We start from the raw sequence: 23092 nt of genomic DNA, 5'->3' as shown, positions 1-23092 counted from the left end.
TACATCCAGGCGCCACAACGGGCGTTGGTCCCGCGCCTCCCCCATGTCCACGTCCACCCAATGTGGTGCATGGTCCGATATCGCAATGGCCGAGTACTCCGTGTCCTGCACTCTCGGTATCAGCCCCCTGTTCAATACGAAAAAATCGATCCTAGAGTACACTCTGTGGACGTGGGAGAAAAAAGAATACTCCCTCGCCCTAGGCCTACCAAATCTCCATGGGTCTACCCCTCCCATCTGCTCCATGAACCCCCTTAACACCTCTGCCGCTGCCGGCCTCCTATTCGTCCTGGAACTCGATCTATCCAGCCCAGGGTCTAACACCGTATTAAAGTCCCCTCCCATGATCAGGCCCCCTGCCTCCAGTCCCGGGATGAGGCCCAGCAGGCGCCTCATAAAACCCGCGTCGTCCCAGTTCGGGGCATACACATTTACCAGTACCACACTCTCTCCCTGCAGCCTACCCCTCACCATCACGTACCTGCCCTCCTTGTCTGCCACCACCTCTGCCGCCACAAACGACACTCTCTTTCCCACCAAAATCGCCACCCCCCGGTTCTTGATATCCAAGCCTGAGTGGAACACCTGTCCCACCCACCCCCTTCTCAGGCGGACCTGATCTGCTACCCTCAAATGAGTCTCCTGCAGCATTGCTACATCAGCCTTCAGTCCCTTCAGGTGTGAGAAGACCCTTGATCTTTTGACCGGCCCATTCAGCCCCCTTACGTTCCACGTGATCAATCGGGTCGCAGAGCGACCCGTCCCTACTCCCTGTCGATTAGCCATGTCTTGTCCCTTGCTCGCCCCGGGTCATCCCTTCTTTTCTGACCCGCTTCCCATAGCGATGGCCCCCCCCCCCCCACCTCTCCCCTTCTCGTCCCTGGTCTTTCTAGCAGCAACCCGGTGTCCCCCCCCAGTCCCCCCCCCTCCCCCCCCCCCCCCCCCCCCCCCCCCCCCCCTGGCTAGGACCCCTCCTAGCCGCGATGTACCCCACATCGTACTCCCGAGAGTCAGCTGGTCTCCGCTGACCCGGCTGCTCCTGCCACATTCCGACTCCTCCCGGTTCACCCCATCTGCGCCCGTGAAAGATCCCCTTAAAACCCCCGAGAAAGACCCGCATAATCAACCCGCTCCCCCCCCGTCCCGTCTCCCCAACTTAACGATATAAATACAAATACCCAATGGCAACTAAATACATAAATACTTAACTACATACTTAAATAACAAAATAATTAACTAACTATCAACTAACCGCGTGCCCAACCATCACCCTCCATCAAACAGTATAAATAACCGCAGATAACCATAACCCGAAAAGAAAAAAAAGAACCAAAAAACCCCCCCAAGCACCCAAAGAAAAAGGGTAAGAGGGGTAAATAACTAAGGGAAATTGGAAACGGGAAAAAACACCCCATAAGAAGCCAACGACCCACAATAGAGATTTCAACAGTACAAATATACAGAAACACCCAACAACTCGAAACCTTCAAAATATTCAGAAAAGTCAACCGTTCGAGAAAAAACACCCCAAACACTCCACGAAACTGTTACCCAGTTCCGACCTGGCCTGAAAAAGAAAAGGGCCACTTGCACAATCAAGAGTCCCCCGGCGGCTACGACCGCCGGTGCTCCCAGGTTTTAGTTCGTGTCCAACTTTTCCTCTTGTACAAAGGTCCAGGCCTCCTCTGGGGACTCGAAATAATGATGTTGGTCCTTGTAGGTGACCCACAAGCGCGCCGGTTGCAACATTCCAAATTTGATCTTTTTCGCGTGTAGCACCGCCTTTGTCCGGTTGTACCGGGCCCGCCGCTTTGCCACCTCCGCACTCCAGTCCTGGTACACCCTTACCGTCGAGTTCTGCCACTTGCTGCTTTTCTCCCTTTTAGCCCACCTCAGGACTTTCTCTCGATCACTTAGCCGCTGGAACCGCACCAGCACCGCCCTCGGGGGCTCGTTTGCCCTAGGCCTCCTGGCCATGACCCGGTATGCCTCTTCCAATTCCAGGGGCGCCGGACCGGCCCCTTCCCCCATCAGGGAGCTCAACATCTCCGCCACATATCCCGGGAGATCCGACCCCTCCAGGCCTTCTTCCAGGCCCAGGATCCTCAAATTTTTCCTCCTCATCCGAGTGTCCAGCTCCTCGAAGCGGCTCTGCCACTTCGTGTGGAGTGCCTCGTGCACCTCCACCTTTGCCCCGATGACTGTGGCCTCCTCCTCCCTCGCGGCCATCTCCTGCTGCAGATCTTTAATCGACGCCTCTTGGATCGCCTGGGCTCCCACCAACCTGGTGGCCGTCGCGTTCATGGACTCTAAGAGTTCCACTTTCATCTCCGTGAAAAAACGGAGGAGAGCGGCCTGCTGCTCCTCCGCCCATTTCTTCCACTCCTCCGGTGCACCGCCGGCCGCCATTTTGATTTTCTTCCCCCGCTTTTTTTGGGGAGCTGCTGCCGTTTTTCTTGCCGCTCCACTCCGGGTACCGACCATAAAATCGGTCTAGTTCTCCTCAGGGGACCTTCCCCCACCGGGATTCGTTTTTTCAGCGCCGTTGGGGCCCTCCAATTGGCCCAAAAACACCTTTGTTGCAGGAGCTTCCAAATGTGCGGCTTAGCTAGTCATAGCCGCAACCGGAAGTCGACCGTATGCCTTCTTGACTACCTTTTCTACCTGTGTTGCTACTTTCAGTGACTTGTGGACCTGTATACCTAGATCTCTCTGACTGTCAATACCCTTGAGGGTTCAACCATTCACCGTATATTCCCTACTTGTATTAGACCTTCCAAAATGCATTACCTCACATTTGTCCAGATGAAACTCCATCTGCCATCTCTCTGCCCAAGTCTCCAAACAATCTAAATCCTGCTGTATCCTCTGACAGTCCTCATCGCTATCCGCAATTTCACCAACCCTTGTGTCGTCCGCAAACTCACTAATCAGACCAGTTACATTTTCCTCCAAATCATTTATATATACTACGAACAGCAAAGATCCCAGCACTGATCCCTGCGGAACACCACTAGTCACAGCCCTCCAATCAGAAAAGCACCCTTCCATTGCTACTCTCTGCCTTCTATGACCTAGCAAGTTCTGTATCCATCTTGCCAGGTCACCTCTGATCCCGTGTGACTTCACTTTTTGAACCAGTCTGCCATGAGGGACCTTGTCAAAGGCCTTACTGAAGTCCATGTCGAAAACATTCACTGCCCTACCTGCATTAAGCATCTTTGTGACCCCCTCGAAAAACTCTATCAAGTTAGTGAGACATGACCTCCCCTTCACAAAATCGTGCTGCCTCTCGCTAATATGTCCACTTGCTTTCAAATGGCAGTAGATCCTGTCTCAAAGGATTCTCCCCAGTAGGACGCAAGTCTTACCGGCCTGTAGTTCCCTGGATTATCCTTGCTACCTTTCTTAAACAAAGGAACAACATTGGCTATTCTCCAGTCCTCCGGGACATCACCTGAAGTCAGTGAAGATCCAAAGATTTCTGTCAAGGCCTCAGCAATTTCCTCTCTTGCCTCCTTCAGTATTCTGGGGTAAATCCCATCAGGCCCTGGGTACTTATCCACCTTAATATTTTTCAAGACGCCCAACACCTCATCTTTTTGGATCTCAATGTGACCCAGGCTATCTACACACCCTTCTCCAGACTCAACATCCACCAATTCCTTCTCTTTGATGAATACTAATACAAAGTACACATTTAGTATCTCGCCCATTTCCTCTGGTTCCACACATAGATTCCCTCCCCTGTCCTTCAGCGTGCAAACCCTTTCCCTGGCTACCCTCTTGCTTTTTATATCCATGTGTAAAAAGCCTTAGGATTTTCCTTAACCCTATTTGCCAGTGACTTTTCATGACCCCTTTTAGCCCTCTTGACTCCTTGCTTAAGTTCCTTCCTACTTTCCTTATATTCCACACGGGCTTTGTCTATTTCCAGCCTTCAAGCCCTGACAAATGCCTCCTTTTTCTTTTTGACGAGGCCTACAATATCTCTCATTATCCAGGGTTCCTGAAATTTGCCATATTTATCCTTCTTCCGCACCGGAACATGCCAGTCCTGAATTTCTTTCAACTGACATTTGGAAGCCTCCCACATGTCAGATGTAAAATTACCCTTGAACATCCGCCTCCAATCTAGGTTCTTCAGTTCCCGCCTAATATCGTTATAATTAGCCTTCCCCCAATTTAGCATATTCACCCGAGGACCACTCTTATCCTTGTCCACCAGCACTTTAAAACTTACTGAATTGTGGTCACTGTTCCCAAAATGCTCCCCGACTGCTATCACCTGGCCGAGCTCATTCCCCAATACCAGGTCCAGTCAGCCTCCTCCCTAGTTGGACTATCTACATATTGTTTTAAGAAGCCCTCCTGGATGCTCCTTACAAACTCTGAGCCATCCAAGCCCCTAGCACTAAGTGAGTCCCAGTCAATATTGGGGAAGTTAAAATCTCCCATCACAATAACCCTGTTGTTTTTACTCCTTTCCAAAATATGTCCACCTATTTGCTCCTCTATCTCCTGCTGGCTGTTGGGAGGCATGTAGTAAACCCCCAACATTGTGACTGCACCCTTCTTATCCCTGATCTCTACCCATATAGCCTCGCTGCCCTCTGAGGTGACCTCCCGCAGTACAGTTGTGATATTCTCCCTAACCAGTAGCGCAACTCTTCCACACCTTTTACATCCCCCTCTATCCCGTCTGAAACATCTAAATCCTGGAACGTTTAGCTGCCATGGTTTATAATCAATCACAATTTTCCCGTTAATTCATGATCAACTTTTGTTGATTGATTGATTGGTATCTAAGATCACATCTAATGTTTGTTTTGCTTGACCCTTGTATAGAAAAGATAATTCTGTTCTACAGCTTGTTTAGCTCAGTGTGCTAGATAGCTGGTTTATGATGCAGAACAAGGCCAGCAGCGCGGGTTCAATTCCCGCACTAGCTTACCCGAACAGGCGCCGGAATGTGGCGACTAGGGCCTTTTCACAGTAACTTCATACTTGTGACAATAAAAGGTTATTATTATTATGATTACTATTATTTTAAACCATGGAATCTCCTGGCTTCATTCTTCTAATAAATAACTGGGATTTTGGATTTCTTTTTTTAAAGGAAGAGTTACTGGTCTCTTCAGAGATCACCACCATTTGCAATAAGAAATAAGGTGTAAACCAGACTTTCTTTTAAATACTAGTCTTACTGAATTTCCTGGAGCTGTCATGATCTTCAAGCAAAAAGACTGAAAATATGCCAGGACAGTTTTCTAATTTAAGCTAAGCTGCACAAAATATTCCTTCAACCCCATTAAGAATATTGGTACATGGATTCTTCAAGAAGGACAAACGTACAAGCCACAAGATTTATTTCCTTAGAGGATCTGATGGCATGCCACTCAAAATATTGATTTAACACTATGGAGGTATTTTTCAGCATTTTGAATCCTCCAATGATCATATGCGTTACATTTCTTCAATCTAAAAAGCAAAGAATATTTGCTCAAGTTAGTAGAAAATACTGTTTCTTTGGCAATTGGGAATTAATTGCTCTTCCTTACAGTTATGTTTCTTTGCAGTAGTGGCAGGCAATCTATTACAAAGGAAAAGGTTTAGATTTTAACTAAGTAGGAGATTCAAAAATCAACATAGTTCTAAACTTGTGGTATTCTGACCAGACTATGTTCACTCATTCAATTTTGGAGCTCTACTGGAAATGAAAATATTTTTATATTAAATTCCTCATTCACTTGAACATTTCTAAATTTTCAAGCCAATAAAAATGAATAATATATGTATTTGGGTTTTTAAGCAGACCGACCTGACCATCACATTCCCAAAGCTAACATTCACTCTCACCCTTTCTGGAGACACACTTCCCTCTGTAATTCCCTACTGCAATTCACTCTCTGATTCAGAGTCTCCTTTAAGCATCTTTTCCCCTAAATTGTCCAGGTGCGGGACAGGGCCAGGAAGTTGGTGATAATTCCAGATCAGATTAACAAGGTATTTAAGGAATTCAGAGAGGTTGTACAGGTCAGAGCCACCTGGGGGAGGCCGGGAGATGCAGGAATTTCTAGATGGACTGGACTACCCGAGGTTAGGGGAGGGGGACAGGACTACATTAGGAGTGGAGCAGGAGATAAAAGATGCCATTAGGAGGATGCAGTCGGGGAAGTTGGCAGAGCCGGATGAGTTTCCGGTGGAATATTATAAAAAATTCAAAGATAAACTGGGACCGCTGATGGTGAGGATGTTTGAGGAGGTGATAAAGGGGGTGCTACCACAAACTTTGGGGCAGGCAACGACTTCCTTGTTGCTTAAAAGAGATAAGGATCCGATGGGGTGTAGGTCGTTATAGGCCCATATCAGGTTTAAACATCGACGCAAAGATATTGGCGAAGGTACTGGCAGGTAGGCTGGAGGAATGCCTCCCGAAGGTGATAGGTGAAGATCAGGCAGGGTTAGTGAGAGGGAGGCAGCTCTTTTTGAACATTAGGAGGATATTGAACGTAGTTATGGCACCGGCGAACGGGAAGGAAACAGAGGTGGTTGTGGCATTGGACGCCGAGAAACCGTTTGACTGGGTAGAATGGGGGTACTTGATGGCAGTTCTGACACGGTTTGGGATTAGAACATAGAACATAGAACGATACAGCGCAGTACAGGCCCTTCGGCCCTCGATGTTGCACCGACATGGAAAAAAACTAAAGGCCATCTAACCTACACTATGCCCTTATCATCCATATGCTTATCCAATAAACTTTTAAATGCCCTCAATGTTGGCGAGTTCACTACTGTTGCAGGTAGGGCATTCCACGGCCTCACCACTCTTTGCGTAAAAAACCCACCTCTGACCTCTGTCCTATATCTATTACCCCTCAATTTAAGGCTATGTCCCCTCGTGCTGGCCACCTCCATCCGCGGGAGAAGGCTCTCGCTGTCCACCCTATCTAACCCTCTGATCATTTTGTATGCCTCTATTAAGTCACCTCTTAACCTTCTTCTCTCTAACGAAAACAACCTCAAGTCCATCAGCCTTTCCTCATAAGATTTTCCCTCCATACCAGGCAACATCCTGGTAAATCTCCTCTGCACCCGTTCCAAAGCTTCCACGTCCTTCCTATAATGAGGCGACCAGAATTGTACGCAATACTCCAAATGCGGCCGTGCCAGAGTTTTGTACAACTGCAACATGACCTCATGGCTCCGGAACTCAATCCCTCTACCAATAAAGGCCAACACACCATAGGCCTTCTTCACAACCCTATCAACCTGGGTGGCAACTTTCAGGGATCTATGTACATGGACACCGAGATCCCTCTGCTCATCCACACTACCAAGAATTTTACCATTAGCTAAATATTCCGCATTCCTGTTATTCTTTCCAAAGTGAATCACCTCACATTTCTCCACATTAAACTCCATTTGCCACCTCTCAGCCCAGCTCTGCAGCTTATCTATGTCCCTCTGTAACCTGCAACATCCTTCCGCACTGTCTACAACTCCACCGACTTTAGTGTCGTCTGCAAATTTACACACCCATCCTTCTGCGCCCTCCTCTAGGTCATTTATAAAAATGACAAACAGCAACGGCCCCAGAACAGATCCTTGTGGTACGCCACTCGTAACTGAACTCCATTCTGAACATTTCCTATCAACTACCACTCTCTGTCTTCTTTCAACTAGCCAATTTCTGATCCACATCTCTAAATTACCCTCAATCCCCAGCCTCCGTATTTTCTGCAATAGCCGACCGTGGGGAACCTTATCAAACGCTTTACTGAAATCTATATACACCACATCAAATGCTCTACCCTCGTCCACCTGTTCAGTCACCTTCTCAAAGAACTCGATAAGGTTTGTGAGGCATGACCTACCCTTCACAAAACCATGCTGACTATCCCTAATCATAGTATTCCTATCTAGATGATTATAAATCGTATCTTTTATAATCCTCTCCAAGACTTTACCCACCACAGACGTTAGGCTCACCGGCCTATAGTTACCGGGGTTATCTCTACTCCCCTTCTTGAACAAAGGGACCACATTTGCTATCATCCAGTCCTCAGCCAATGATGACCTAAAAATCAAAGCAAAAGGCTCAACAATCTCTTCCCTGGCTTCCCAGAGAATCCTAGGATAAATCCCATCAGGCCCCGGGGACTTATCTATTTTCACCTTGTCCAGAATTGCCAACACTTCTTCCCTACGCACCTCAATGCCATCTATTCTAATAGCCTGCGTCTCAGCATTCTCCTCCACAATATTATCTTTTTCCTGAGTGAATACTGATGAAAAGTATTCATTTAGTATCTCGCTTATCTCCTCAGCCTCCACACACAACTTCCCACCACTGTCCTTGACTGGCCCTACTCTTACCCTAGTCATTCTTTTATTCCTGACATACCTATAGAAAGCTTTTGGGTTTTCCTTGATCCTACCTGCCAAAGACTTCTCATGTCCCCTCCTTGCTCGTCTTAGCTCTCTCTTTAGATCCTTCCTCGCTTCCTTGTAACTATCAAGCGCCCCAACTGAAACTTCACGCCTCATCTTCACATAGGCCTCCTTCTTCCTCTTAACAAGAGATTCCACTTCTTTGGTAAACCACGGTTCCCTCGCTCGACCCCTTCCTCCCTGCCTGACTGGTACGTACTTATCAAGAACATGCAATAGCTGTTCCTTGAACAAGCTCCACATATCCAGTGTGCCCAACCCTTGCAGCCTACTTCTCCAACCTACACATCCTAAGTCATGTCTAATGGCATCATAATTGCCCTTCCCCCAGCTATAACTCTTGCCCTGCGGGGTATACTTATCCCTTTCCATCACTAACGTAAAGGTCACCGAATTGTGGTCACTGTTTCCAAAGTGCTCACCTACCTCCAGATCTAACACCTGGCCTGGTTCATTACCCAAACCCAAATCCAATGTGGCCTCGCCTCTTGTTGGCCTGTCAACATATTGTGTCAGGAAACCCTCCTGCACACATTGTACAAAGAACGACCCATCTAATGTACTCGAACTATATCTTTTCCAGTCAATATTTGGAAAGTTAAAGTCTCCCATAACAACTACCCTATTACTTTCGCTCTTTTCCAGAATCATCTTCGCCATCCTTTCCTCTACATCCCTAGAACTATTAGGTGGCCTATAGAAAACTCCCAACAGGGTGACCTCTCCTTTCCTCTATCTAACCTCAGCCCATACTACCTCAGAAGAAGAGTCCCCATCTTGCATCCTTTCCGCCACCGTAATACTGTCCTTGACTAGCAGCGCCACACCTCCCCCTCTTTTGCCCCCTTCTCTGAGCTTACTAAAACACCTAAACCCCGGAACCTGCAACAACCATTCCTGTCCCTGCTCTATCCATATCTCTGAAATGGCCACAACATCGAAGTCCCAGGTACCAACCCATGCTGCCAGTTCCCCTACCTTATTTCGTATACTCCTGGCATTGAAGTAGACACTCTTCAAACCACCTACCTGAACACTGGCACCCTCCTGCGAAGTCAAATCTGTGCTCCTGACCTCTATACTCTCAATCTCCCGTACCCCAAAACTACAATCCAGGTTCCCATGCCCCTGCTGAATTAGTTTAAACCCCCCCAAAGAGCACTAACAAATCTCCCCCCCAGGATATTGGTGCCCCTTAGGTTCAGATGTAGACCATCCTGTCTATAGAGGTCCCACCTTCCCCAGAAAGAGCCCCAGTTTTCCAGAAATCTGAATCCCTCCCGCCTGCACCATCCCTGTAGCCACGTGTTTAATTGCTCTCTCTCCCTACTCCTCATCTCACTATCACGTGGCACGGGCAACAACCCAGAGATAACAACTCTGTTTGTTCTCACTCTGAGCTTCCATCCTAGCTCCCTAAAGGCCTGCCTGACATCCTTGTCCCCTTTCCTACCTATGTCGTTAGTGCCAATGTGGACTATGACTTGGGGCTGCTCCCGCTCCCCCTTAAGGACCGGAAAACACGATCCGAGACATCACGTACCCTTGCACCTGGGAGGCAACATACCAAACGTGAGTCTCTCTCACTCCCATAAAATCTCCTATCTGTGCCCCTGACTATTGAGTCCCCAATTACTAATGTTCTACTCCTTTCCCTTTGTTTTCCTTTGTTTCAGAGAGATTGTCCACTTCCCTCTGGTTGGAGAGACATTCTCCACTGCAATATGATTCCACTGTTGACAGATAAATTGTAGAAATACTTCCCCAAGATCACAGAGACATTCTTCCCTTCTAACCCCCAAACTTTCACTGGTATTTTTAATTCCCCTTGTTTAATTCATGATGTCAATCTTCTATACCTATTCAGTTCACACTGGAATGTTCATCCTTCATTTCTCCATTTCCTAGGATTGATTTTGGACTCCTTCTTCCCAAGTGCTGTTCTTGGGTTCCCATCCCTTGCCTTCCAGAATTTGGCTTCCCCCTCTTGATAAGATCATTGGGCTTCCCTCGATCCAACAAAGTTACGTTCTGACTTCCTTTATTCACAGTATTGCTCTTCAGCTTTCCCCTCTCTTCCCAGAACTGCTGGGAGTACAGCAGCATTTATAATTGAAGTAACAACAGAATACAGAAACTGTGGGTCTCAACTGCAAAAGAATCCAAGTCCTGAAAACATCACAAAACAATACAACATGTCAGATGTACTACATCTGCTTTTCTCAGTCCTATTTTTTCTGTTCAGGCACAAATCCATCTTTTTCTCTATTTTATTTCTTGCTCACTTTGGGATTCTCCTCTCTATGATTCACCATTATGGGTGGCATGGTGGTTCGCACTGCTGGTCACAGCACGAGGTAAGTAGAGTTTGCACTTTCTCGCTGTGTCTGCGTGGGTTTCCTCTGGGTGCTCCGGTTTCACCCCACAATCCGAAGATGTGAGCCATGCTAAAATTGCCCCTTTGTGTCCAAAGATATGTCGGTTAGTTGGGGTTACGGGTATAGGATGGCTTAACTCTTTCAGACTGTCAGTGCAGACCCAATGGGCCGATAGGCCTCTTTATGCACTGTAGGGATTCTACGGATTTCCAACTAGCTCCGGACCTATCCAAATCCTGTTCTAAAACCAACAACTTACCTGCTTGCAGGGAAGTGCAAGAAAATCTCAGGTTCAATTCCTATGGGGAAGCAGCAACCTCTAATTAGATGTGTCCCAGTGGGGTAACAACAACTTTTGGTCACTCACACGCCAAGTTACAGTTGCAAAACTGACATTATCTGACACCATGCTTTTTAAAAAGTCCTTCTGTATTCCCATCTTACCTTACTGTTGAATCCCTAATAAATAGAATGCCTAGATGATACGAGAAATTTACAAAGGTTTATTTCAATATAATTCCAATACTCCTTTACTCCCCCGAAGGGATTCCTTCCCCGAGCTGTAACCAGGGCAGGGTTTTTATGCAGCTGGGGCTCTCCTTGATAAGGGGAAAGCCTCTCCCCCTTAAGGGAGAATTTCATATTCAGGGGAGGTCATGGCAAACTGAATGTTCCTGATGTCGGAACCTCCATTGGGGTTCTGACTCTCCTCCTCTCCTAAGTCCAGAGCAAAGTCAACATCCATGGGTAATTGCGCAGAGCCTTTCAACCGTTTCACCCGTGGATGGCGTTCAGGCTCTGACCTCGCGGCGTCAAGGGGCGCATATCAGACCGGGGAGTGGCGTTTGTGTGACGAGCATCTGGGCGATGGCAGCATCACTGGTGTGGTCACGAGAGCCAGCACGGGCACCTCTGGTGGTGGCAGAATGTTCATCTTAGTTTTCAAGTCGGAGCTAGGCGATGTGTTGTGCGGCATCTCAATGTCCTCAAAAGTGACATCTGGATCCTCGACCGCCGGCAGAGCCGGGGACGGTGGCGGTAACAGGGACGGCAGGGATAGCGATGAAGACAGCAGAGCCAAAACATCCGAATCAATGGCCAGTACGGCTGGCGCATCCACCACGCCGTTCGGAGATGGTCCACGTGGTTGTGGTGATCCTCGCCTGTGTGTGTACAAGTACCACCAGGGGGCAGCGCGGGGACAAATAAGAGGAACGCCGAAGGTCCGCCTTCGGCCACTTGGAGCTGGAGGGTTGAAGAGACAAGGTGTGGAAGTTAACTGTGGAGATGCAAGTCTTTTGGGCCTAGTTGCAGACTAGTAAAGCAGTATATTTTCAAGTGCAATTCTGTAGTTTATTGTGGGGCACAATAAAGCATCCGTTAACCTAGAGACGACTTCGAGCATTCTTTTAAGAAGTCAAACAGTGGTGATTAGACTCATGGTTCTGTCTCCGTATTTGGTAAGAAACTGGCCCCATTTTTGACAACCTGTCGCCCGGGATCCAAGTGGCCCCGCTGCCGATGTTACGGAGTTGTACCGCGTCTCCTGGGGCTAACTAGTGCACTGGCCTGTGATGGCTTGTGTCCGCCTTGGTTTGGTCGTTAGCGTAGTGGATTTGCACGCCAATATCCGGAAAGACGAGACTCAAACAATATCCAGAAAGAAGAGACTCAAATGAGTACAGAAGCGGTGACTCATCAACATCTTGTCTTGCAGAATAAGAACCTTGCCAAATGGGTCTGTCAGGATCCCAATGTTGGCTTTTTCATCTCGAGCTGAAAAGTTTGCACTTCCTTTCGAAGCTGGGTGGTATGGGGCGATCATGTCAAGTGATGGATCCTGTTGGTGGCTATGAATGCCGCAAATTCCGTACTCATAAACACCGTACCATAAACGTACGCCTGATACCAGCCCCTCGGGTATGCCGTACGTGCTGAAAATGTGACGGAGTTTCTCTATGGTAGTCCGGGCCATCGTCACCTGTAACTTGAGGACGTCCATCCACTTGGAGTGGGCACTGAAGAGGACGAGGAACATTGAACACTGAAAGGGGCCCACAAAGTCTATATGGAGGTGAGACCTTGGACAATCTGGACATTCCCATGAGTGGTGGCAGGTTGCAGGAGGCAACCTCTGCTGTGCCTGCCAGCGCGGTGCCACCTGCTCAATATCTGCATCAATACTAGGCCACCAAAAGTAGCTTTGAGCTAACATTTTCATCTTGGACACTTCTGGGTGTCCATCGTGGAGGTCCATCAGAAGCAGGCCTTGTCCACATTTGGGGATCACCACACAGGCCCTCCAAAGGAGCACGCCGTCCTCTATGCTAAGCTCCTGCATCTTTGTGGTGCAGGCCTTCAGGTCCTGTGGTAAAGCCCAGTGCTGAACCCCAGGCTGCACCATGTGGCGGATGCGGGATAGCTGAGGGTCAGTCTGGATCCACCCGCGGGATGCTGTGGCGAGTAACAAGTCCATAAAAGGAGGGCGGCACTGACCACGGCAGCTTCCGCTGGTGTAGGTGACCTCGTGGGCAGCAGCAGATGGCTTAACACGCCGGGCGTGGGGAATTTAGGCCCCAGAGCGGAGCTCCAAAACATAGTCATGTGCTGCGAGCAGCAATGCCCATCGCTGGATGCGGGCGGAAGCAATAGGGGGAATCGCTTGATCCTCCTTGAAGAGCCCTAGGAGGGGCTTGTAGTCTGAGGGACTACTGAAGAGATGCCTGTCGACATAGTGATGAAATTTCATGAGCCTGAACACGACAGCCAAACCCTCCTTGATCTGAGCACATTGCTTCTCTGTCGGCCAACATTCTGGAGGTGAATGCGATGGGACGCTCAGACCTGCCATCCATGGTGTGGTCCAGCATAGCCCTGCGCTTTATGGAGAACTGTCAACAGGAGTGGTCTGGATGGGTCAAAGTGCATTGATGTGTTTGCTGGGTCTGCGAGGAATGCGTTTACCATAGCAGTGAGAGAGACAGGCTTCTAACACTTGAAGAAATGCAACTCTATTTTATTGAACACTTAACTATTAAACATACTTTAACTGTGGGTTGACACTATGCTGAGTTGACTGGAGACCTGAGGCTAACCTGACCAGACTGTCTTACTACCACATGGTGGATGTTCTAGTTGTTGCTCACAGGCTCTGACTATCTCAGAGGCTGCAGCCCAAGAGAGTGGAAAAACTAGTGCCCTCTGGCTTTATAGTGGCCGTGTCCTGTCTGGTGATTGGCTGCTGTGTTCTGTGTGTTCATTGGTCATCCTGTGTGTCAATCAATGTCTGTCTGTGCACCATCATATACTTGTGTGTATATTATGACATGGGTCAGCAGTCTTGATGAGGAGTTGTTGTTGAAAGCCGCCTGCTGTTCCCGGGCCCACTCCCAGTGTCGCCTCTACTTTAACAGAGGGTGGAGGAGGGGCTTTGTCATGATAAGGTTTGGAAGGAACTTGCCATAGTAATTCATCAGGCTCAGGAATGATCGGAGTTCTGTTGGACCACCTGGTACGGAAAAATGTAATTGGGTACACTAAATTTAAACACAAAAAAAAAGTTTCATAAATGTGCAACCTCCGCTGAGCTTCACGTAAAGAACCTCAATTCTCGGGTCCGGATAATGGTCCAGTCGAGACACATGGTTGACCACCATCTTATAGTCGTCACACAATATACTGATTCATCTGGTTTCATGTCCAGACGACTGGCACCGCCCAGTCGGAGAACTGCACAGGGCGTATGATGCCTAATTTCTCCATCCAGTCCAATTCAGCATCCATTGGGTCATTAGGCGTACAGGATATGTCGGGCGCAGAGGTAGCGCGGTTGAGCCATTGAATCTACACTTATTCTGACCATGGCCCCTTTTATGGTGCCCAAGCCATCATGGAATACCGATGGAAACCTTGTCAGACCACCTTCAGGACTATGTGGCTGAATGTGACACACCCACTGCCAATCTAACCGCAGGTGGTGCAACCAGTCACCCCCTCCAACAAGCTTGGACTGTTCCCGTGGGCTACCACCAAAGGAAGGTTTGAAGATTGTTGACCAGACTCGACCGCAATAGTTGAAGTGCCTGCTATTGCCAGTGGTTTCCCCGTAAATGTGGCCTGCCTCGCATTGGTGTCCGACAGGGTCAGCGATAGAAGACCAGGATGAATGCGGTCGAAAGTACGGTGACTGACTACAGACACTGCTGCCCAATGTCGTGTTCCATGCAGATTGGGTGTCCATTAATTTGCAGGGAGTTCTGGGTGGGTGTCATTCTGGTAGGCGCTGTCGCCGTCTTCCACGTAATAAGCCCTGTCACGTAGGGGGTGGTCGCACCTAGCGGGTTGGCGGGTGGGTAGATCCTCACAAGGCCTCCTGTTTCCCTGGTTTCTACAGCCCCGCTGGCAGGTGGTCGTATTCCAGCTCGGGGGAGAAGGTCTGGTGGCGTACCGGACCTCTATTACGGCGGCCCGTGTTCCTCCGGTAGGTGTCCCATTGTCAGGGGGCGGCCTCCTCTGTCTAGCCAAGTGTGAATGGTGCTTGCTTTGGTGTCCCACACTGAGCACTGCCAGTCCCTGGAGTTCCTGGATTCCTTGTTCGACACCTTCTCTGGAGATGGCTATCTCCACCATGTTGCAGGTCCAGCCTGGCCTCAGTTAGTCATTTCCATTGCATGGCCACATCATGGTGTCCACATACCAAATGGTCCCGGAGTGTCTCGTCCAATATCGCTCCGAATTTGTAAGTCTCAACTAGTCTTCAGTGACAGGCCAGGAAGTCACTTACCAATTCGGCCTGGGCCTGAGCAGCCATGTGGAACCGGAAATGCCGTATGATGAGCAATGGTTCGAGTCGAAATGCTACCAGGGCAGCGAACGAGCGGGTAACTGGGGGTCCGGGTGAGTCAGGCTTTTTAATCACACTGTAGGTGGGCCCTCCAGAAGCCGTTCGTAATATCATAGTTTGTCTCTCATTGTCGGTAATCACATTTGTTCGAAAAAATAGATCATGCGTTCCACATATTGCCCCCAGTCATCTGTACTTGGGTTAAAAGGTTCCAGCTTTCCTATGTGCGGCATTTCGGCAGCTAGTGGTGGGGCAACGCAAAGCTAAAACGAAGTTGACAGGACGCGTAGCAACCGGTATCGATGGCAGCTCACTGTTCTAAGGGTCTCCTTCCCCAACCATTTCCAGGCCAGGGTTTTTATGTAGCTGGGGTTCTCCTTGTTAAGGGGAAGCCCCATCCCCTTGAATGGGAAGTCCTGCCCCCTAAAGGGGATGTTCATATTTTGGGGAGGTCATGAGAAACCGTCTGGTCCTGATCCTGGGACCCCCATTGGAGTTATATAACACTGACGAATGCAACAATTTGTCACAACACATTCAGAGGATCGTAAACAATTCAAAACAGAGAGATTGGGTGCAATGTACAGACAATACTAACTTGCCTTTAAATGCAGAAGTTAGGAAGCAGAAAATTATTCAACGTGCTTGCTTCTCAAAGGGATACTGAGCCATAAGCAATAAGTCGTGCTTAAAACAAAGAAATGGGTACAAAGTTTTTTTTAAAGAGGTCTAGGTAATGAAAAGGGGTTTAGGAATGAGTTTGCTGCCAATTTTGACATCAACAAGGGGATTGGTATGTATAGAATCAAAAAAAATGGCTGAGAGGATTTTGGAATTGAAAAGATTGGAGCTGCAGGTTAGGGTAAGTTGGTGGAGGGTTTGGAGACAAGGCTAAGATTCTAAGTTCAACATTGGTTTAAGTTCAACGTTGGATATGTGAAGTCCAGCAATTATGTAAGGCACGGTTGAATGCAGATAAGTGCAGGTCAGTATGTAGGTAGTGGAATCATGTTCAAAATTAACTTCCGACACAAGTATCTCCTGGCAAAGTGGTTGATTACTGTCATTTCATTCGTCGTTTTGAGTTTAACTTTAAAATAAATTGAAATGATTTTGCCCCAATAATTACTCACTCTGGATTTGAGAATCTAGCTATCCTCACACGGTCTGAATACATGAAATAAAACTAACTAGTATTGATGTCTTTTTGCAATTGTTAACTGCTTGTTCGAGCAATCAGACTGCAATAGTAAGATGCCAAAGTAGATACGCAACTGTGTTCAACATAACTGCTTTAAAAGGCTGTAATTTCAGTCACTTTGATTTTAAATGAAAGAAAATCAGTCACAAGGTAAGAACGAACAAAAAAAGCACAGCACATGAACAGGCCCTTAGGCCTCCAAGCCTACGCCGAACATGCAGCCTGTCTAACCTAAAACTTTCTACACTTCCAGGGTCCGTACTCTATTCCCATCCTATTTGTGTATGTCAAGATGCCTCTTAAACATCACTATCATATCTGCTTCCAACAACCTTGTCCGGCAGCAAGTTCCAGGCACCCATTACCCTCTGTGTAAAAAACTTCCCTCGCACATCTTCTCTAAACTTTGCCCTTTGCACCTGAAACCATGTAACCATGTCCCCTAGTAATTGACTCTTCCATCCTGGAAAAAAACTTCTGACGACCCACTCTGTCCATGTTCCTCATAATTTTGTAGACTTCTATCAGGTTTCTGCTCAACCTTCATTCCAGTGAGAACAAACCGAGTTTACCCAACTTCTCCTCATAGCTGATGCCCTCCATACCAGGCAACATCCTTGTAAACCACTTCTGTACTCTTCTTCTGTCCCTTCCTTCGTAAAACAGTAAATGCAAGCCAGTTCCATTGAATATTTATTAGTCTCCAGCTTATGTCTGCACAATTAGCCAGTGGAGAAGTGGTGATGTCACAGAGCAGACTGGGATACTCTGACCAATTCTGTGAACATCCCAAATCTGAGCAGAATGTCACAGGATTTTCATTTCTTTGGTTTTAATCCAACAGTGTTTCCATTTTAGGAAAGGACATCATGGCGACAAAAATACCCCAAAGATCATACAATTATTTATGCATTTGGATAACATTGTGACTCCAGACAGGATTGAAAATTCGAATCCCAATCCTGACTCACACTCAAACATGCCTGCTGTTCATGATCGAGACTCAAGCAGATCAAAGTCAGAACTTTGATAGATCTGCAGTAGCATTCTGTGGAGTATTCAATTTTATGATTGGAGCAAACCAATCAACAGGCTTTAACTCCTCGTGTCAGGGTGAATTCAATACAAAGCAAGAGGTCAAAGGTAAATTTTATAATAAACTTCACTAATTACTTGTAATGTTAGAAATACGTTTTTAATTGCTCACGAATAAACCATAAAAATGTACTGCATGAATGAAAATAAATGAAAATGATACCTTATATTGTTTACTTACATCTTACTTTGCATATCCAACTTATTTTCAGAGTTCATCGTTTGATAATGCTCTGCAGAGGAAACTGGTGCAAAATTGCTAGATATTTGCAAAGGAATGGAGGCATCAGTGTCACGTTTGGAATTTCTGCATTCAGCATCTTCCAAGTAAAAGCTGCAAGTTCTAGATAAGTCACAGTGTTCCTGCTGCGTCCAATCACCAGCGTCAATTTTTAAAGCAATGAGTTGCTTCAAAGAATCTGGAAAAGAAGGATGCTCCTGAGATTTCATATAAGAATGGGCATGTTCATTTACCTACAAGCATACATACAAGCAGTTACTTGTACAATTCCAACATTCAGCAGAATCATACATTGCTTTGAGAGAGAGTTGCAGAGGATTGTGTTCAGCTTTTACAGCTTGAGGAAACAAGCAGATCTCCTTTCTGTTGGGCATTATTGGAGATTTTGAAGAATATATCACAAGTCTCAATATTTTCCTGTTTCCATTTTTCATGAGTAATCAGAGTTACATGCCTGTCACCTGAATCAAGTAAAATAAATTTCCATTCAGCATCATGTTTCAATATGACAGCTACATTCAACAAGCTTCAATAGATAATTTTATTGGGAGATTAGTAATGCTATAAAATGGAAAACCAGGGGTGACACTTTGGCATAGTGGTTAGCACTGCTGCCTCACAGTGCCAGGGGCGCGGGATCAATTCTCACCTTCTGAGACTCTGTGGAGTTTGCATGTTCTAGAACATAGTACAGAACAGGCCCTTTGGCCCTCAATGTTGTGCCGAGCATTGTCCGAAACCAAGATCAAGCTATCCCACTCCCTGTCATCCTGGTGTGCTCCATGTGCCTATCCAATATCCGTTTGAAAGTTCCTAAAATGTCCGACTCCACTATCACAGCAGGCAGTCCATTCCACACCCTAACCACTCTCTGAGTAAAGAACCTACCTCGGATATCCCTCCTATATTTCCCACCCTGAATCTTATAGTTATGCCCCGTTCTAACAGCGACATCCACCCGAGGAAATAGTCTCTGAACGTCCACTCTATCTATCCCCATCATCATCTTATAAACCTCTATTAAGTCGCCTCTCATCCTCCTCCGCTCCAAAGAGAAAAGCCCTAGCTCCCTCAACCTTTCCTCATAAGACCTATTCTGCAAACCAAGCAGCATCCTGGTAAATCTCCTTTGCACCCTTTCCAATGCTTCCACATTCTTCCTATAATGAGGTGACCAGAACTGCACACAATACACCAAATGTGGTCTCATCAGGGTCATGTATAGTTGCAGCATAACCCCGCGGCTCTTAAACTCAAGCCCCCTGTTAATAAACGCTAACACACTATAAAGCCTTCTTCACGGCTCTATCCACTTGAGTGGCAACCTTCAGAGATCTGTGGACATGAACCCCAAGATCTGTCTGTTCCTCCACATTCCTCAGAACCCTGCCGTTGACCCTGTAATCCGCATTCAAATTTTTTCTACCAAAATTAATCACCTCGCACTTATCAGGGTTAAACGCCATCTGCCATTTTCCGGCCTAGCTCTGAATCCTATCAATGTCTCTTTGCAGCCGACAACAGCCCTCCACCCCATCCACTACTCCACCAATCTTGGTGTCATCAGCAAATTTACTGACCCACCCTTCAGCCCCCTCCTGCAAGTCATTGATAAAAATCACAAATAGCAGAGGACCCAGCACTAATCCCAGTGGTACACCACTGGTAACTGGTCTCCAGTCTGAAAATTTTCCATCCCCCACCACCCCGTCTTCTATGTGATAGCCAGTTACTTATCCAATTGGCCAAATTTCCCTCTATCCCACACCTCCTTACTTACGCCGTCCATGGGGAACCTTATCAAACACCTTACTAAAATCCATGTATACGACATCAACTGCTCTACCTTCATCCACACACTTAGTTACCTCCTCAAAGAATTCAATCAAATTTGTGAGGCAAGACTTACCCTTCACAAATCTGTGTTGACTATCCCGGATTAAGCTGCATCTTTCCAAATGGTCATAAATCCTATCCTTCAGGACCATTTCCATTAACTTACCGAAGTAAGACTAACTGGCCTATAATTATCAGGGTCATTCCTATTCCCTTTCTTGAACAGAGGAACAACATTCGCCACTCTCCAGTCCTCTGGCACGATCCCAGTGGACAGTGAGGACCCAAAGATCAAAGCCAAAGGCTTTGCAATCTCATCCCTTGCCTCCCAAAGAATCCTTGGATATATCTCATCTGACCCAGGGGACTTGTCAACCCTCAGGCTTTTCAAAATTGCTAATACATCTGAAGTAGGACATTTTTTAAGGCTATATTGGATTCGTATTAATATTTACATCATCAAAGCATTCTTCATTTATTGGACTGATTGGCACCATTTATGAGGAAAATTATGAAGAATATTTGCCAATTATTGGGAATAAAACAGAAATTTCACATCCCCTACCACGCACAAAGTTCCGGGATGGTGGAGAGGATGAATCGGACTCTAAAAGTAACTGTAGCAAAAGCAATGCAATCCTCAGGTAGAAATTGGACAGAAGTCCTACCTGCGGTTCTGATGAGGCTTAGAGCGACCACAAATCGAACTACCGGCTTGACTCCATACGAGCTGGTGACCGGGCGAGCAATGCACTTACCCGAAAACATTATCACAGGTGGGACAGACGTGGGTCCGATAAAAGATCGGATCTGCCGATACATCCAAGACCTCAGCACCCAATTAAAGGGGATGTGCCGGTCCGTAATTTCAAATCAGGCACAGGTTGACACATAGGAGGACTCAGAAACATTACCAGAGGTCCCAAAAGCCGGGAGCCGGGTCTTAACAAAAATGCTTCCTGCAAAACCAGGATTTGCCCCGAGATGGCACGGACCTTACGAGGTCATTATTAGCGGAGACACCTGTGCCTGCATAGATATAAGGGGACAGGATATCTGGAAACACTGGACCCAATTGAAGCTGTATAAAGACAAGTAAACTAAAGGTACTGTTTTCATTGTTCAAATCTCATAGGGACCAGGACCAGACCTACGATCAAGACATCAAAACCAATAACCTTTAATTTAATCACCTGTTTGTTAATTTTCTGTATATATCGTAACTATTGTAAAAAGAAAAAACCAAGATGGGAGTAGAGATACATTTAATGATAGTCATGACCATTGTAAATACGCTCCAACACATGAGGGTTAGGGGAGCAGAACCACCAATTGTGGAAGAAAACCTATTCCTGAGGACACAACAGCAGATCTATGGGAATAGGACCGCTTGTTACCCTTCAGCGCGATCGGTAAACTCTCTATTTATCACACCAGGGTGGCTCCCACAAGACCTGTTTACTATTGACACATCGGGGGCGCCTTGCAAGGAACATTTTGGACATTTCAAACAAAGGATACAAGGGAGATGTGTAGAGCTCACTGAGCCGGGAATTTCAGGGGGGATGGGACCCCAACGGGTAAAGACACATGGGGACTACCCACAATGTTTCAAGGGAAAGGGATGGGGGTGCGTGCATGCCTTTGTCCCTAAAAATGACTCGTGCGCTGAGGCCCATTGTGCCCTCCAGGAGTGCCGGGTCCGGGAAGGACACTTCACTTGTGACTGCAAACAACAAAAATGCATTGCAGTCACTGCGGGTAGGCAGCTCATGTGTGGCAAGTGTAACGGCACCCACGTAAGCTCAGCCTCGTGGACATACCCATTTGATTCTCACCAAGAGGTACAATCGAGTGGGCAGTCCCGGGGGAAGAAAGGTTCCACAACATGGAACCATGGGGTCAGACGACCCAGGGGCAATGCATGTTATCGGGTTAAAGAGGGTTATGTGTTTTTGTTTAAAAATGGATATATGACGGCCACAGGCCTCCAAGTTTCTTTGCCGTGGGGACAATCAAACCCCTCACGATTCCACGCCCAAGCGAAGGGCATATCCAAAAACGCATAGTGACCAGAGCCATCAGTGCAGAATTCTGCGCCGACTGGCAGACACCTGTCACATTGGGATCCTCATTGGGATATGGATTCCTGGGGACACTATCCCTAGGGGGCGCAGCGGGGTGGTCAGCGCCAAGAATAGGAATTTCTTTATATGCGGCCTGACCATCCTAGGAAACAGCACCCTACAAGCACTAGGGGCAATTGACCAAGAAGTCGCGGAACTCAGACTATACACACAACAAACAAGATATGCGGTAGACTATCAGTTAGCCAGACAAGGAGGGGTATGCACCATCATCAAAGAAAAATGCATCACATATGTACACGACGAGACACTAAACATAACAGCAGCCATGTCCAGGATACAAAAACAATTGGATAGTTTTAAACAAGGACTCACAGGGACTGATGGGTGGTTAGGGTGGTTGTTTAACACAGTTTGGGGAGCATACATCATGAAAGGAGTAATTTTAGTAATAGCCATCCTGTTCACACTCTGCCTGGGTCAAACTTGTATTAAAGTCATATGTGCAAATATTGTATCAAGAACGCTACCCACTGCCAGCATCCAGATGCAAGAACTGTACCACACCATGGGGGAAGAGGAACAACAGCAAGGACGACATCTATACAGGTCCCTTTACCTCTGAAGATCGTCCATGGGGGGTCAGCCATGAATGGGACCCCCTGGACGAGAGGAGGGACTGAAGTAGGACATTTTTTAAGGCTATATTGGATTCGTATTAATATTTACATCATCAAGGCATTCTTCATTTATTGGACTGATTGGCACCATTTATGATGTAAAGGGATGGGTATTCGTTTGAATCACATTTTTGCACAGCTGAGAAACCTTTTTCGAACGAAATGGAGAATCTATAATCTGCCTAGCAACAGCATGAAGCTGCATCTTAAAACGGCACCATGGCCAGAAGATCGGGATATCTGCGAGTCAAGACCCTGACAGTGGGGCAGATAT

The 23092-nt window shown here is 47.1% G+C and overlaps 1 protein-coding gene across 5 annotated transcripts in view; it reads right to left on the bottom strand.

Moving 5' to 3' along the window:
• The window catches only part of mipol1 (mirror-image polydactyly 1), a 569773-nt gene that overhangs the window by 399422 nt on the left and 147259 nt on the right, over positions 1 to 23092 (bottom strand). For all 5 annotated transcript variants that reach the window (XM_038780869.1, XM_038780849.1, XM_038780840.1 and 2 more), the window contains one exon: positions 18156 to 18393. In XM_038780869.1, coding sequence (XP_038636797.1) covers positions 18156 to 18393 — 238 coding nt within the window. The remainder of the gene's footprint in view (positions 1 to 18155; positions 18394 to 23092) is intronic.

This window comes from Scyliorhinus canicula, chromosome 2, assembly GCF_902713615.1.
Source record: "Scyliorhinus canicula chromosome 2, sScyCan1.1, whole genome shotgun sequence".
Lineage (NCBI taxonomy): Eukaryota > Metazoa > Chordata > Chondrichthyes > Carcharhiniformes > Scyliorhinidae > Scyliorhinus > Scyliorhinus canicula.
This window is presented reverse-complemented; position numbering and strand designations above follow the sequence as displayed.